This window comes from Camelus dromedarius, chromosome X, assembly GCF_036321535.1.
Source record: "Camelus dromedarius isolate mCamDro1 chromosome X, mCamDro1.pat, whole genome shotgun sequence".
Lineage (NCBI taxonomy): Eukaryota > Metazoa > Chordata > Mammalia > Artiodactyla > Camelidae > Camelus > Camelus dromedarius.
The window spans coordinates 89673490-89689245 of NC_087472.1; the positions used below are offsets into that span (position 1 = coordinate 89673490).

The 15756-nt window shown below is 33.5% G+C and overlaps 1 protein-coding gene and 1 long non-coding RNA gene across 10 annotated transcripts in view; one reads left to right on the top strand and one right to left on the bottom strand.

The window, feature by feature from the left end:
- Positions 1 to 15756, top strand: part of DMD (dystrophin) — a 1947932-nt gene that overhangs the window by 752018 nt on the left and 1180158 nt on the right. For all 9 annotated transcript variants that reach the window (XM_064483309.1, XM_031445593.2, XM_064483311.1 and 6 more), the window contains 2 exons: positions 9647 to 9792; positions 12943 to 13155. In XM_064483309.1, the coding sequence (XP_064339379.1) occupies positions 9647 to 9792; positions 12943 to 13155 (359 nt within the window). The remainder of the gene's footprint in view (positions 1 to 9646; positions 9793 to 12942; positions 13156 to 15756) is intronic.
- LOC135320282 (uncharacterized) overlaps positions 1 to 15756 on the bottom strand; it is a 100243-nt gene that overhangs the window by 75083 nt on the left and 9404 nt on the right. The gene's annotated exons all lie outside the window — the stretch shown is intronic.

The window sequence follows — 15756 nt, forward strand, 5'->3', positions numbered from 1 at the left end:
GTTTTTTATTATTTTCATACTAAATTTTCAGAGTCTGTTGTGTACTATACTTGCAGAACATCTCAACTCAGACTAACCATGTTTCAGGTGTTCATTGGACATATGTATCTAGTGGCTACCATGTTGGACAGCATAGTTCCATATTCTTTCTCTCTACCATCATTTCTGTGATATTTAAGTACCTTTATTTTCTTTGAGTAGTTTTGTTTTAACGTTTTTTTGGTGGGGACAGATAGTTGTGTTTTTTTTCTTTTCAAAAAGTGCCATACATAACCTACTCTTCCGAGAGCTCAGCCTTATTATGATAACTCTGAAAATCTGAATTTACAAAGTACGTTTCTGTTTATCTTGCGTTTCATTTGGAGTCTTTTACCCCTTGACATAGACTCATGTATATCAGAAAATCTAGCACTTATGCCACCCATGACTCTCTTTTTCTTAAATAATGAAATAATATTGCCTTGTTTCTCCTGCTCTCTCCTTTGCTCTCTTCTCTTTTCTCTTCTCTTCTCTGAAGTCTTTCCCCCTTTAAAGTCAGTTGGATAAAAGAGAAGGACTTTTTTTTTTTTTTACAAAAGATACAAAAGGTGTTTTTCACACTCCTCTACAGCAATTTTAGATGTCAATTTGATCATACTTTGTCATTGCTGTCCTTCACATGGTTGTACTAACGGACTGGAGATCAATTTTTTTTTTAACCTTTTACTTTAAGCAGTAGTGTGTACAGCATGGTATCCCTTAACATTTACTTTGTCAATAATCCACCCAACATGCTTCCAAAACCATTATCACTTATATTAATTTTAATTTTGTAGGATATGTTTCCCTAATCATAAAACATTAAGATAATATCTATATTTTCAAATGGCAGCTTAGCAATAAAATAGTAAAAAAAAAAACTATCATAAGAGTTTCCTAAGAAGCTTTATTTTAAGGTGAATGTTATGTAATTATAAGCAATATATGGCTAAATGTTGAATCCTCAGGCCATTTTTTTTTTCGTGGGCCTGATCTGGGCCAAATGATGTGAATAGAACTCTTGTGATTTTTTTCACATGGTAGGTTATTCATTTGTATATATTTATTGCCTGATTGCTTTCGATAAAGAGCAGATTATCAGTTGGGTTATTACTCTCTTTCTACATAAAAGGAAGAATGCGAATTTCCCTAGATGGAGCAGGACTAGTTCTGCTCCTGGAGGGAAATCACAAGGCCAGCATGCACTCACTCATTGACTGGTAGGTAGAGCGGCTCATACTAAGTTTGCCCTGGGGTGCAACTAGCTTCTGCACCAGACTTTTTCATTCTCTTTAATCTGAAACAGAACTAGTAATTCTTCACTAATATTCTCATTTATGTCTGGTTTAAAGGGGATAAACTCTGTGTTTTATAATCATTGGTAAAATAAACTGTGTGTCATTTATAATCACTGTTCAGCTACTACCATGTAAATCATGTTGGCTAATGAATGCTTTTTTATATCTAGAAGGAAAATATGAGTAAAATAGCCTTGGTTTTAATTTTATCTTATAAATAGAAGAGTCACACATTTGATCTGCAGCTCAGACCTAGCCTCTAAGGCTTGGATTCCTGTCTTACTACTTCTATGACTTTTTTGTTTAGACATCTCAAGTTATCATAAACTCAGTAAGTTCCAAAAAAATAACTCTTGGTGGGCAACTGTGCAACCCACAACCATTTCCTCCTTGGTCCCTCTAATATCAGGGTAAAGAACTGACATCTGTGGAGTTGCACAATCAGGAGACTTGTAGTCATCTTTTTTTTTAAATTGTATGTTTAAGTATAGTCAGTTTGCAATGTTAATTTCTGGTGTACAGCATAATATTTTGGTTATACATATGTATATTCTTTTTCATATTTTTTTCATTATTGGTTATTACAAGATACTGAATATAGTTCCCTGTGCGGTACAGAAATCATTCTTAATATTCCCCGTTCCTCACCCACTTCCTCTCCCATTTCTATTCAGTCACCAAGTCTGTGTATTTTTATCTCCTAAGTAGCTCTCACATCCAAACTTCTTTTCATGTTTATTGTCACCATATTAATCCAGGCTACTTCGGTTTCTTGCCTGGACCACTAAATTGTCTCCCCCACATCCATTCTTGACAATGAGAAATCTATTTTCTGTATTTCAGCTAGAATGATTTTTCTTAAGGAAATCTAACTGTGTCACCTCTTTTGTGTGTAGTATGTTTAATGACTTCTGTTTGCTCTTAGTTTAAAGGCACCTAAAAGGCCATACTTAATATGGGCGTTGCCTACCTCCAGTCACAGCCTCATTCATGCTTCTTTTCTCCCTACTTCATATTGACCCTTCATTTACTGAAGATGGCATGTTCTTTCCCACCTCAGATCTTACGTATGTTCTCCTGGAAGTCCTAGCACAGCTAATTCTTATTTCTTCAGGTCTTTGCTCAAAAGTTAATCCTTAAGCACTCCCAGTCTATATATGATGTTCTTATTATTTACTGTCATAGTACTCTATATTTCTCTTTTCTAAAACTAATTACAATTTGATCAAAACTATACTGAATATTATTTGGCTCCCTGAGTAAAGTATGAAATCAATGAATGCAAAGGCTCTGTTTTATTCATTATTGCATCGCTAAAAGATATCATAGTGGCTGAAATAGAATTGACAGTTGATAAATACTTAAAATAATAAATTAATAAATAACATAGTGTACTAAATGTATATTAAATACATACATATATTTATTATATTCAGAAGTGTGTGTACAGAGAGAAATAGAGAGTTTGTTTTTCATGCATTGGTGCTCATATTTCCATAGAAACTGGTATTCCTGGTTACAATGTAATAAAAATTGTTACTTTATTGTTCTATTTTCTGTAAAAATTGTTAGAATTGTTCTATTCCAAAATAGTAGAATTTAGAACACAATTTTGTTTTTTTTCAAAAGAATCCCAGGAGAAACCCAAAATGCACGTGCGTTCATTCTCTCTCTCTTTCTGTGTCTCTCCAGTAAGAGGTACACTATACATTTTCTTTACTATTTGTTAATTTTCAGCCAGACTAACACATGTTAAATTTGGAAATGAATTGTACCAGAAAAAAATCATTGTAGTTAAAGTCGACTTTAGTAGTCTAGAAACATTGAAGTGTGAAAGGATAAGCAAGATGAATGATAAAGTCAATTTAAGCTATTCAGAGTTTAGAAGGTTCCATAGGGATTAGAAAGATTTAGGAGATGAGATGAGAAGAATGTCGAAGTTCTCCAGGCAAATTCTTTCTCCTCTTCTTCAGATTCTAGGCTTCACCAAACACTGGTTTCCTTCTGTGTTCCTGGCAAAAGCGTTCTTTCTTTGTGCTCAAGGTTATACTCTTTAACCTGCAGTTATTCATTCAACAAATACTGATTCCTTGCATGACATTAAACTTCTTACTGGGGATAGATCATTGAGCTAAAACCATGTGTTCCTTGCTCTCATAATGCTTATAACCTGGGGAAATATGTAGCTATTAATCATGTAATCAAACTGGTGTTTTTATAATTATGATCTGAGCTGACTGCTTAGATGGAGAAGTCCAAGGCCAGGACTCTGAAACTAAATAAAGGAAACTTATCCAGGCTGAGGAGGTCTGTGAAGACTTCCTTGAGAATGTACTGCTGGACACAGAAGCTGAAAGATGAACAGGAATTAGTGAGACTAAGGTAGTAGGTGATGGCTAGCTAAGAATCAGAAGTCCTGTGTCTCTGGAGCATGGAGAGGAGAGAGTGATGAGAGATGAGTCTAGAGAGATGAATTATCTAGAAGGACCTTTTATGAGCTGTGATGAAGTTTCATTTTTCTCATGTTAATATCTGGAACCAATATTGATGGGTTTTATGCTGTGATATAACATCATGCATCAGTTATGCATTTTCAGAAACTGAGCATTGAAGATAGATTGAAAGGAAGCAAAAGCACACATGGAGAGACTAGGAAGGATCTTCCATTGTGTGGGCTTTTGCTTGTACTGGGTAACTTACCTGTGAGTTATACTAACAAAGCATTTGATCTTTTCACAAGTCATTCTGTCTTCTCTCCGAATAGAGTGAAAGTTGATTCAGCTCTCAGTGGGAGGAATTTGTGGCTTTTATCTGAATACTGATCACAAGCAGTTAGACAGAAAAAAAATCAACCATTCGGAGACTGAAATATTTCCCCTTCCATTAAAGTGATAGAGTAGAAGGAAGCTAAAGAATGGAGAGTACAATCAGGGTCTCCCTTAGAAATAAGGCAGACGTGAGAGTGAGATTAAAGCCCATTGGGTAACTATTCCCCCAGGTATTCAAATAGAGGTGTTTCCTGATTGATGAACCTGCATGGAGGGCAGGGAGGTGTATCTAGTTCAGAACTGATGAGCTTGATAGATCTTGTTTCAATTCTAGCTCCTCCCCATTGCAGTCCACCTGTGAAACACCCAGGTTTCCTTTGGATCTAGCCAGCAAGGAGGAAATGTGCCCAAACACCCTGAGTCAGAACATAGAATAAGATGTTCTGTCTATACGGTATTATAAACGGTGCCCTCATGTTCTGATGGTCTGAATCCTTCAGTACTTTATCAGGGTTTTGAAGAGAACCTGAGACTTTACAGAATATAAATTATTTATAGAATAATATAAATTAATGCGTATTTTGACATTTTGTTAAAATTCACAGGAAGAAAAAGAATGTATTAAGTTGTGATTATTTCTTAAGATCTAGCTAGAATTATATTTGTTAATAGAAGGAAAATTGGTCAAATTTATCATTTAATAATTTAGAATGTTTCAGTATTCATCTTTCTGGATTTGACAGATTTTTGTTTTTTGCTGGCCTGTACTGGAAAGCAATGAATTATTTGAATTTATGGCATTTTCTTTCTATATGTCTAGTTATCAATCCATCTATTTATGTATCTATCTCCTTTCTTCCCTCCATCCTTCAAGCTATATACATGGATGCTGACTGAGTTGTGGGTAATCTATACTATTATAACATACACTTGTAGGTTAAGTAACTGATGCTTTTGCCATGCTCATACTACTTAATCACTTCAGTGATAAGCTGACAAATCTGAAAATCTTTATTTCCTCTCATTTAATGCAGGTATAATTACAAGTACAGTCTTTTCCCAGGATGCTACTAATCCAAGATTATCTTCGACACAGTCTAAACACTTTTCCAAATACATGGTTATTTATTCTCTCAAATGTAATAAACTCTGTCTTTTGTGTGTGTGTGTGTGTGTATGTGTGTGTGTGTGTGTGTGTGTATAAATGACCAGCAAGTATTATTCAGTATTCAAATAACACTGTTTAAATAAACTTAAAGTTAAGGAAATAAAACACTTTCATCTTTTTTGATACCATAGTCTCTTGGTCTTTATCTATTATTGTTATTTAATTTTTGGTCTGATCATGATTCTGTTTGCAGGATGAAGTAGAAACTCACTACTAAATTCACTGTGTATGTCAGAATATTCATATATATGCATTGTATGTGTTCACATGTGTGTGTTTGTAAATCATTTCAGAGCAATGTCTTTGCTTTGGCTGTGAATCTGGTTCTCTAGAATGTGATCAGTTCAGAGGCATCTACCCCTCCCCTCAAATGAAAGAACATGAGTGTCTCTATTCAGCATTTGTTCTCCCCCCAGCAAAGATTTTCTTCCTTTTGTTAACAAAGATAAAACTTTTTATTAAACTCAAAATTTCTGCTTAGCCCTGAGAGTGTCTCCTTCACCTTCCTGTTGTCTGGCATCTCTCTTCTAGCTGAAAAGAACAGCAAATACACTCTGTACCCAGCAGTGGGTGTGGTGATTAGCAAATACAGATGAGTGTACAATACAGTGTAGCATCTTAAGATGGTCTCCAAGGGCCCTCAAGGTCAGAGTTCCCGACCACCCTCCTGTCCTCACGTCCAGCCACACTCCACCTTGCTCACTGTGCTCTTGTTAAATTGCCTCCTTGCTGTGCTCCTGCATTACTAGGAATACTCATGGCCCTGGACTGTGTCACTTGTTATTCCCCACCTGGAAAACCTTTCTTTTCCATATTCACATGGCTTTCTCCTTCACTACTTCTAAGTCTCTTGTCAAGCGGTACTTCCAAGGAGAGGGCTTTTTGATTCACTGTCTAGTCACTTTCTATCCTTTATATTTTATTTAATGCCTTTGTTATATTAAAAAAAAATTTCTGTAACATGTAGACATTTAAAAAAAAATTATGGCAAAATAGAAGTCTGCATACTGAGCTCCTAAACTTAAATACTGAATGTTGCCCCAACCATTGGTGCACCTTGCCTCCCTTCTCAAATTCCTTTCCCTCCCCTCTGCACCCACCTTCACCATCATCCCGGTGCAGCTCTTTACTCTGTTCTCAGTGCTATTCACTGCTCTTTTTATGAAAACTATACTCCCTAGGACCCCTCTTTAAATGGCTACCTGCTTGGTTCAGCCAGTGGGAGGCACTTGGAGGATACTGAAGTTGAGAAGAAGGGAGAAGCTAGAAAATTCTCTTCCCCTCTAATTGTTGCTGGGTGCATTTCAGTCACTGGCTGAGAATGAATCTTCCAAATTTCTAGTCCTCTCTGGAAACAACATTCCTCAGGGAATACTACATCTCCAAAGGGGAGCTCCCTGTGAGTTCAGCTCCTTCTGGGTAGTTCCAACTATTGGGTTCTTGTAACATCATCTCACAGTTCTTCCGATTGTCCCTCCAATGCTGGGGATGGTGATGGCCTCCATTGGAATCTATGGATTGCCCCCTATCCCTTATGTAGATCCATGTTTATTCCAACATTTTTATACTTAATTCTCTATCTTAAATTCCTTTCATTGCGTTATCTGGAAGAATCTTCTCCAACCCTCTCCTAATACCTTAACTTTTCTTCACTGTCATTTCTTTCTATTAATTATTACAGTCTCTTGATTTGTTAATTTCCTGACTCACCAATTAGATTTTAAACATCATGAAAGCCAAGGCTTTGCTTTTTAAGTTTTTACTTCTTGCATCCCTGGTGCACTGCATAAATATTGGCTGAATGAAGGAATAATAAATGACTTCAATTAATTCTCCCCAAAGTTTCTACATCCCCATTTTTTATAAATGAAGTCTAAGATGCTAAAATGTTAAGTACTTTGCTGGAGCTAGTAAGTGGAGAGCCAATTCCAAAGCACACGTTTACTGAACTGCAGAATCAGACTTGCTAATTATCATGCTATACAGCCTCTTTCTGTAAAAATCAGAATGAAGAAGCCACTCTGTTAGATGTTCATAAGAAAAAACCTGTTGATCTTTTTCAAATAAAAAGTAATTTTAATATCTTTATCAACTCTTTCTTAGCTTTCTCTCCTGACATATATTCATCATCTAGGTACAGTTAGATTGATTAATATCATCTCTGGCAAGCTTCTAGTAAATGTTTATTGTGTTCTAGCTACTTCCACAAGGGAAACAAGCACTGTTTCCCAGAAACTACAAGTTCAAGTTTAATTAAACCAAACTTTATATATTTTATACTCCATCTAACATACCTCCTTGTCTCTACCCATAGACCCCTCTCATTCCAGTTCACTTGCTCAGAGATCTTCTCAGATAAAACTTTGCTTCATCATAAGTAAATTCTCCTTTACTTCACTCCTTTACTTCACTACCATTCATGAGATCCCTCTTTGCTGTTATTAATAATTATCGAACATTCAAACCAATGTATTTAGTCAGTAGAGAGAGAAACATTACGTATATGAAAGAAAACAGTGAAGTTTAAAGTATCACAGAGATCTGTGAAAATCCTTCTCTATGAAATCAGAAGTGCTCAGATTAGAGAAGGCTTCTTAAAATAAATTTGGACTTCAACTCCCAAATAAATGTAAGCACATTGAGTAAAATTCTTACTATCCATTTCTAACACACTTTCTAAAAATATCTTTACCATATGAAAACCCCATTAACTAGTATGTAAAATACTTTCCTATATTCTACTTATATAGCTTAGAAGGAATTAGTATATAGATTTGAAACTCACGTACTATCTAATAAAAATAATGTGGCTTAATTTAAGCTGTTTAATAAAATGATTTAAGCTAGTATTTTGCACCGTGATTTTATCTAGGAAAATTCTCAGTCATTTTCTCTTCAGATGTGGCTTCTGCCCTATGTTTCTGTGTTTCTGAGATACATTTATGTTAGTTCATTTTACTTTTTTTTTTTTTTACTGTCTTCTATTGTTTCATCTATATTTTCGATTGTTTTGTCTCTCCATGCTTCACTATGTATGTTTATATATATGCACACACATTTCTGGCCTATATATATATATGTATGTATATATATATTTCTAGCCCATCTTCAGGTTTACTAATTCTGTGTTTAGCTTTATCTAATCTGCTTTTAAACCTATCCATTGTGTTATTACTTTTCACTTACTGCAGGTTTCAGTTCTAGAATTTCTTTTGTATTCTTCTTAAAACACTTAAAACTATTTTTATGGCTTCTACTTTTCTGCCAAAATTCTCAACCTTGAACATGGTCAGCATAGCTACTTTAAGTCACATAATCTGTGTGTGTGTATAAAATGTATAGTAATATATAAATATGTATACACTTACATGCATTTATGATTTAAAGCTTATATATAACTATATATATGCACACGTTTACTTTTCCATTATATATATTTAATTCCCTAATTTTATATGTATTTGGAAAGAATATATGTATGTCAATATATGTATGTATATATATATGTATATGTTAGAGAAAGTACACTGTTTATTGGTACTTTTGACTTTGAAACCAAATGATCTTGGTTTAATATCCTGGCTGTGACACTTACTAAATATTTGAATATGAGCAAATTAGTTGGCCTTCTTTTATAGCCTCAGTTTCCTCAAATGTCAATGAGAATAAAAATGCATATCCTACAGGTTTATTGTAAGAATTAAGGACGATAATGTGTGTGATCATCATTAGAGTTTCTGGCACATACTAAACACACATAAATTGTGTTTCTTTTAATAAAATAAGATGCGAAATGACATAATTTAAAATACCAGCTGCTGTAGATAATGATAATATTTTCCTCAAAGGCGAATGATAATGGAGAAAGAGAGCAGCCTTCAAAGTCAAATATACATGAAATTAACTTGGTTTCTTCAACTACCATCTGTGTTACCTTGGGCAAGTTACTCAGCCTCTCTGTTTCTCTATTTCCTCACATTAACAACATGCATTTTAAAATGCAAAATGTGCAAGGCTGATTATGAGGATTCAATGTAATATATGCATAGTTTCTGTCAAAATATCAAACATAGATAGGAATTTCTCTTCAACATCATAATAATATTCTAATCTGTATTTTCAGGTTTTCACTTTGTTAGTGTTTGTAATTATTAGTATGATTTAGTTTGCTGGCACTTTAGGAAAATACAGTGACAAAGTTTAAAATGGTTGGGGGGAGGATATAGCTCAAGTGGTAGTGCGCATGCTTAGCATGCATGAGGTCCTGGGTTCAATCCCCAGTACCTCCACTAAAAATAAACCTAATTACCTCCCCCCCAAATAATAATAATTAAAATAATACAATAATAAATAAAATGGTTAAATGATTCTCTTTTTTTCCCCTTTTGATAAAGTTTTTGATACTTTGCCACCCATGCGCTATCAGGAGACCATGAGTACCATCCGGACGTGGATCCAGCAGTCAGAAACCAAACTCTGTATACCTCAGGTCATGGTCACTGAATATGAAATCATGGAGCAGAGACTTGGGGAGTTACAGGTCTGTGAATATTTGAATGTCTTAAACAATACAATGCAGATCTCACCTTTCAAGCAGTCATTTTGGTGTAACCTTAATATAATAATAGAATTAAAATAATCATCGCAAGTGATAGTTTGCCAGCTGAAAAAATGAAGATTAAGTCTTGAAACATATAATATTTTATGCATTTGTGCCTTCTCTCCATAAGATAAAAATTCCATCTTTGAAAACAATAATATGGTCTACTTATGAGGTATATTCTTTCTCACTTAGTGTGTATTTTCAGAAATATGGATTTTCAATTTTATAAAAGCTCTGATTTATAGCTTGCTTGCTGATTTATAGCTCATCACACACTTCCAAGCAGAAAGTGGTAAAATTAGTGTGGTTACAAAATTAGTTTTAATTTAAACCTTTATTTGATGTAATACTGTAATTAGTTTTTGAGTTCTATTAACTGTATTTTTAACAGTCTTATATTAGGAAATATGAAATGCTGATATGGGAAATGAAAGAAAAATAATGTAGGAGACTTTAGAATACTTTTCCTACTAATTCTGAAAAGCCTGTGTTGTATATCTAAGCGCATTTTGTTTCATAAGACATTAAAGCATATTCATTTTATTTAGGAGCTGAGATAATACCTACATTTTTGAGAATTAAATTAAGAAAAAGTTAAAAATTTAACCTTGTTATATCAAGGGTTCTTTTTTCAGAATTAAATATTATATCTTAAAAAAAGTAATTTTAGAAGTATTTCTTCAAAGAAATCTTTAAACATTTCCCAGTATGTATGTATGTATGTATGTATGTATATGTATATTCTCAGTCAGTCCTATTTAGTCCTATTTCCTCTACTATAATGCCAAATGACCTCTAACTTCTTAATATTTCCCCCCTTTATGTTACTGTTTGTAATAGTTAGAATAATTTCAAAATTTACTTTGAAGAATATGTGACTTAATAGAACCATAAATGTTAAAAAAAATAAGAGTATATAGGTATAGCACTTAGGGGAGTGGATTAAGTACAAAAGAAATGGTATGTAGATGAGTAGAAGAGTGTATTTCCACTAATAAAACAGTGATGAAGGGAAAATTATTTACAAATATTATTGAGAAAATGAATTATTAACTAATTGGAAAAATGAAGTTAGAACCTTGTGTCAAATGTTACACTAGTAAAACTAACTACCACGTAGATTAAAAAGTTCAAAAACATTTTAATAAACCTAAATAATAAAACTCTTTAAAAACATATGATGGAGAAGTGTAACAATCAACAGAAGCAGTCACAAACATTGGAAAAACACCAGAGCCAATTAAAAAAAAGTGAGACAAGGAAAACATTTTTCTAAGTCATTAATAAGGGAGTCATCAAAAAGAGATACAACCATTAATCTTATGAAAACTTATAATTCAAATTGCAAAGGATGTAGTAAAAATGTACAAAATGAGATGCCATTTTTGCATACTCAGTTGCAGAAAAAAAATCTAAAAAATGATACAAATGAATGGATATAACCAAACAGAAACTGACTCAGATATAGAGAACAAATTAGTGGTTGCCATTGGGGGAAGTGGTGGGGGAAGGGCTACAAAGGGGAATGAGATTAAGAGATACAAACAACTATGTATAAAATAGATAAGCAACAGGATATATTGTACAGCACAGGGAATATAGAAATGTTTTATAATAGCTTTAAATGGAGTATTGTCTATAAAAACATTGAATTACTATGTTGTACAGCTGAAACTAATATAATATTGTAAATGAGCTAAACTTGAATTAAAAAATATATACTGGATATAGTACTAATTTACAGAATGAGATACTATTTTTTAACATACCAAATTGCCCCAAAAAGGAAAGACAAAGAAACCCGAAAGATATAATAAGTGCAGGTCTGCCAGCAATGAACTGTATTCTCTCTTACTGGTGGGAATGTTAATTTAATGTGAATTTTGCTGAGGAAAACTTTTCCGATAGAGATAGATGGAGACAGAGATAGATAAATAGATCATAAACATAGTTTATAAGAGTGGAAAAGTTTAGTTTATACAGCTAATAATGGGAAATGAGGAAACATAAAATCTGTGTTTTTGAAAAATACTTAATGACATGGGGAAAGGCTCACAATAGAGTGCCTAGCTCAAAATGTAGTTCAGTGCATACTAGATACTGTCTAAATAATCAATGGTAACATCTTAGTAAAGTAAAAAAAAATTGGTATACCACAAGATAAGCACAAGATATGATGCAACCATAAAATTAAGTGTTTGACATATTTTGGGGATGTTATAGATCACATTGTAAAAGAAGGAACAACTGTATATGTGTGTATATGATATGATGCTATAGTCAATATTTAATTTTACATAGACAAAACTGGAAGTTTATTTAACGTCATAATAGTTGTATATAATGGGTATTTTTTACCTTTTTTATCTTGAAACCTTATTACTTTATAACCAGAAAATAACATACAAATAAATACTGAGCAGGAGAAACCGCAGGATAGACATCCTATTATAAGGGGTAGCATAGGTTATAGAGTATAAATGTAAAACCAAGTTTGTAAATTCTCCCCAAAATTACCCTAGAATTTCACTGTGATATTACAAAACAGAACAATGTCTTTTGAAAAATATGAAACGTTCATTAACTGGCACTAGTATACCATCCATCTGGTAACTTATTCAGAGTTTTTTTATTCCATATATCAATCTGATAAAGTTCTATTTTAACCTATGGAGGTTAGAAATTGTCTTACTAAAGGCTAAGTATAATTGAATTAAACTCCATTAACTGTATCATCAGTGCAGTTATGAATATACAGATACAATGTAATAAAATTAGATGTACTCAAACTCTTTGGTTTAGTAAGACAGAGTTTTGGGTATATTTGGCATTGCTCATAAAATAGGCATAGTTTTTAAGTAAAATATTACTGAGTAATGTGTAAATGACTTGTGATAATAAGTAGACTTTAAATTACCAGTTATTTTATAACTGATATTACTTCACCTATTTTTTAGATGTTTGAATCATATAGCTTTCATTTTAAATACATTTGACTTATCTGAAAGTCATCAATGAAATTGCATAATGAAACTCATTAGTATTCATCAATTAGTATAAATACACTTTGTTCTTTTCAATTTTGAGGCTTTACAAAGCTCTCTGCAAGAGCAACAAAATGGCCTAAACTATCTCAGCACCACTGTGAAAGAGATGTCAAAGAAAGCACCCTCTGATATTAGCCGTAAATATCAATCAGAATTTGAAGAGATTGAGGGCCGCTGGAAGAAACTCTCTACTCAGCTGGTCGAACATTGCCAAAAGCTAGAGGAGCAAATGGCTAAACTCCGAAAAATTCAGGTAATTCAAGATTTTCCTTTTTACATTCATTTTTATGTGTTTCTCTCCTAACAATGTGTTATAAAAGGCAAATAGACATTTAACCTCCATAGTCCTTCAAAGTCAGTGACAAGACCAAAAGACACAAATTTTTCTCAACTGAGTATATTTTGCCTATTGTTTTTAAGAAAACATTTATTGAGAGTTCCGCTTCTTAGATTTTCTTTAGAATTAGTTTCTTTCCACCAGAACCAATAGGACTTAAAAGTCTTCTTAGTTTGGTAATTTTCAAAATTAATGTTGTCTTTAGCCTGGTTGTCCTTTAAAATATAGGTGTCATTTAGTTTACGGATGGATAAGACGTTATCTATCATGTAATATGGTCTTACCATTTCATCATTATATTTTATTTGTTATTTTATGTATAAATTTGATTCCATCACCTTCCACAAACCAACTTCTCCTGACTCAATTTGTTTGAATAGTGCCACCTAATAACCCAAGGGGAAAATAGTAAACCAACAGTTACACTGTAGTCTAAAGTTTAAAATATTTGGTAATATAGGTAAAATCTCTCTTAGGTGGTAAATTACTGTGAAAAAATAGTTAATACTGGGAAGAATCTTGAAAACATTATGGCATGATGGAAAAACATTGAAACGAGATGCTTCTGGATTAAATCCCAGTCCAGCTACTTAGTTGTTTTTTCCTACCTTTCCCAAAGTGGAAGACTGAGCAGTTTTCAAACATTCTGTAAAGCACTCCACATTTATGTGTCTCTACTTGTAAACATATGTGGACATGCGTATGCATACATACATGCACATACATCCCTAGAGACTTGCATTTTGGTCCATACCGGTAGTAAAGCAGTGTCCAATTACATGGTCCTTGCCGTCAAGGAGCCCGCATTCTAATGAGGGAGAAGGGTGAGTTTCCTATTGCTGTTGTAACACATTGCTGCAAATTTAATGACTTAAAACAACACACACTTATTATCTTATGGTTCTGGAGGTCAGAAGTTCAAAATCAATCTCTGGACTAAATTCAGTCTCCGTGGGCAGGGATGTGTCCTTTCTGGAGGCTTTAGAAGAAAGTTTGTTTCATTGTCATTTTTAGATTTTGGAAACTGCATTTGTTGGCTCATGTCTCCATCTTCTATCTTTAAAGCCAGCATGTGGCACCTTCCAGTCTCTCTCTTACACTCCTTCCTATGTCTTAATAAGGACCCTTGTGATCATATTGTGCCCATCTGGATAACCAAGGATCATCTCCCCATCTCAAAATCCTTAATTTAATCGTACCTGCACATTCCTTTATGCCATATAAGGTAACAGTTCACAGGTTCCACGGATTAGGGCATGAAATCTTAGGAGGTCATTATTTAACTCACATTATTTAATTCACTTGAAGTAGATTAAACAGTGCAATATAGGTTATGACATTTTATAATAACTATAAATGAAGTATAACCTTTAAAACAAGTTATGACAATGAAATGAGGAAATCCATCATAAACTGGGAAAGAGGTTATGAAATGTTCTTGGAACATGGATTATCTGGATTACATCTTGAAGAAGTAGAAATTAGGCAGCTAATGAAAGAGGGAGAAAGAGTTCCTGACAAAGTGAAGCAATATGTTCACTTAATTGGAAGTAGTTCAGTCCTGGGGAGACAAAAGAAATATTTAGAGATTAATAAAATATGTGACAGGGGAAAAATGGTCTGGGAGTAGACTGTGAATGGTCCTGGATACCATGTTTTAGAATATGAATTATAACCTAATGCTGATGGGATTAAAAATAGTGATAATGTGGAACTATTATTGATATTTTAAAGGGTAGAAGATATGATATTTGTGTTTTTCAAACATCACTTTGATAAGAGGAACGAAGAGAGAAGAATGTTGGCATCTAAGTGGAGAATGAATTAGTAGAGAGTAAGACTGAAGCAGTTACCAAAAAGAGCGAATGCAGTAATCAAGGAGACAGTAATAAGGTCTGAACTAGGACAATGGTGATGTGGTAGAAGGGCAATACCGAACTCGAGAGACATCAGCAAGATGATAATGTTGAAGTTCTTAGATTTGAGTAAATGCTTTTAAAGTCATTGTTATTTATCACAGTGAAGAAGAAACTTCCTGCGAGGCACATTTTCAATAGAAATTTAATTAAGAAAGGAGAAAATAGCACATCTGGACAGCATAGCTGAATTGTATGCAAATAAAGAAGTTTGAAAAATCATACACTTGAAAAGTAGCCTCAAAAAGCAGCAGGAGAAAAAGGCATTATGTGAAAAAATAATGGGATGTACTTGGCTATTTACAAATGATAAAAGATGACATTTTCCACTTGATTATTACTTCAACCTGGTCAGGCAAGTAAGAAATTAAAAGCAAAAGTGTTATCTCTTTAAAGATGACAAAATCTTGGTCTGAAAGTTCTCAACTGGTGGGACTATTTAAACTGTCAACTGTGTAAACCAATTTGTGGAAGTTCAGGTTTAGGGAGGCTATAAAGACATCATTACATTGAGTTTATTGTTCATAGTTTGTTTTATATACTGTAAGGGCACATTGTTAGTATTATCATGAGTTGTTTTGTAACTTAAAATTCCTCTAGA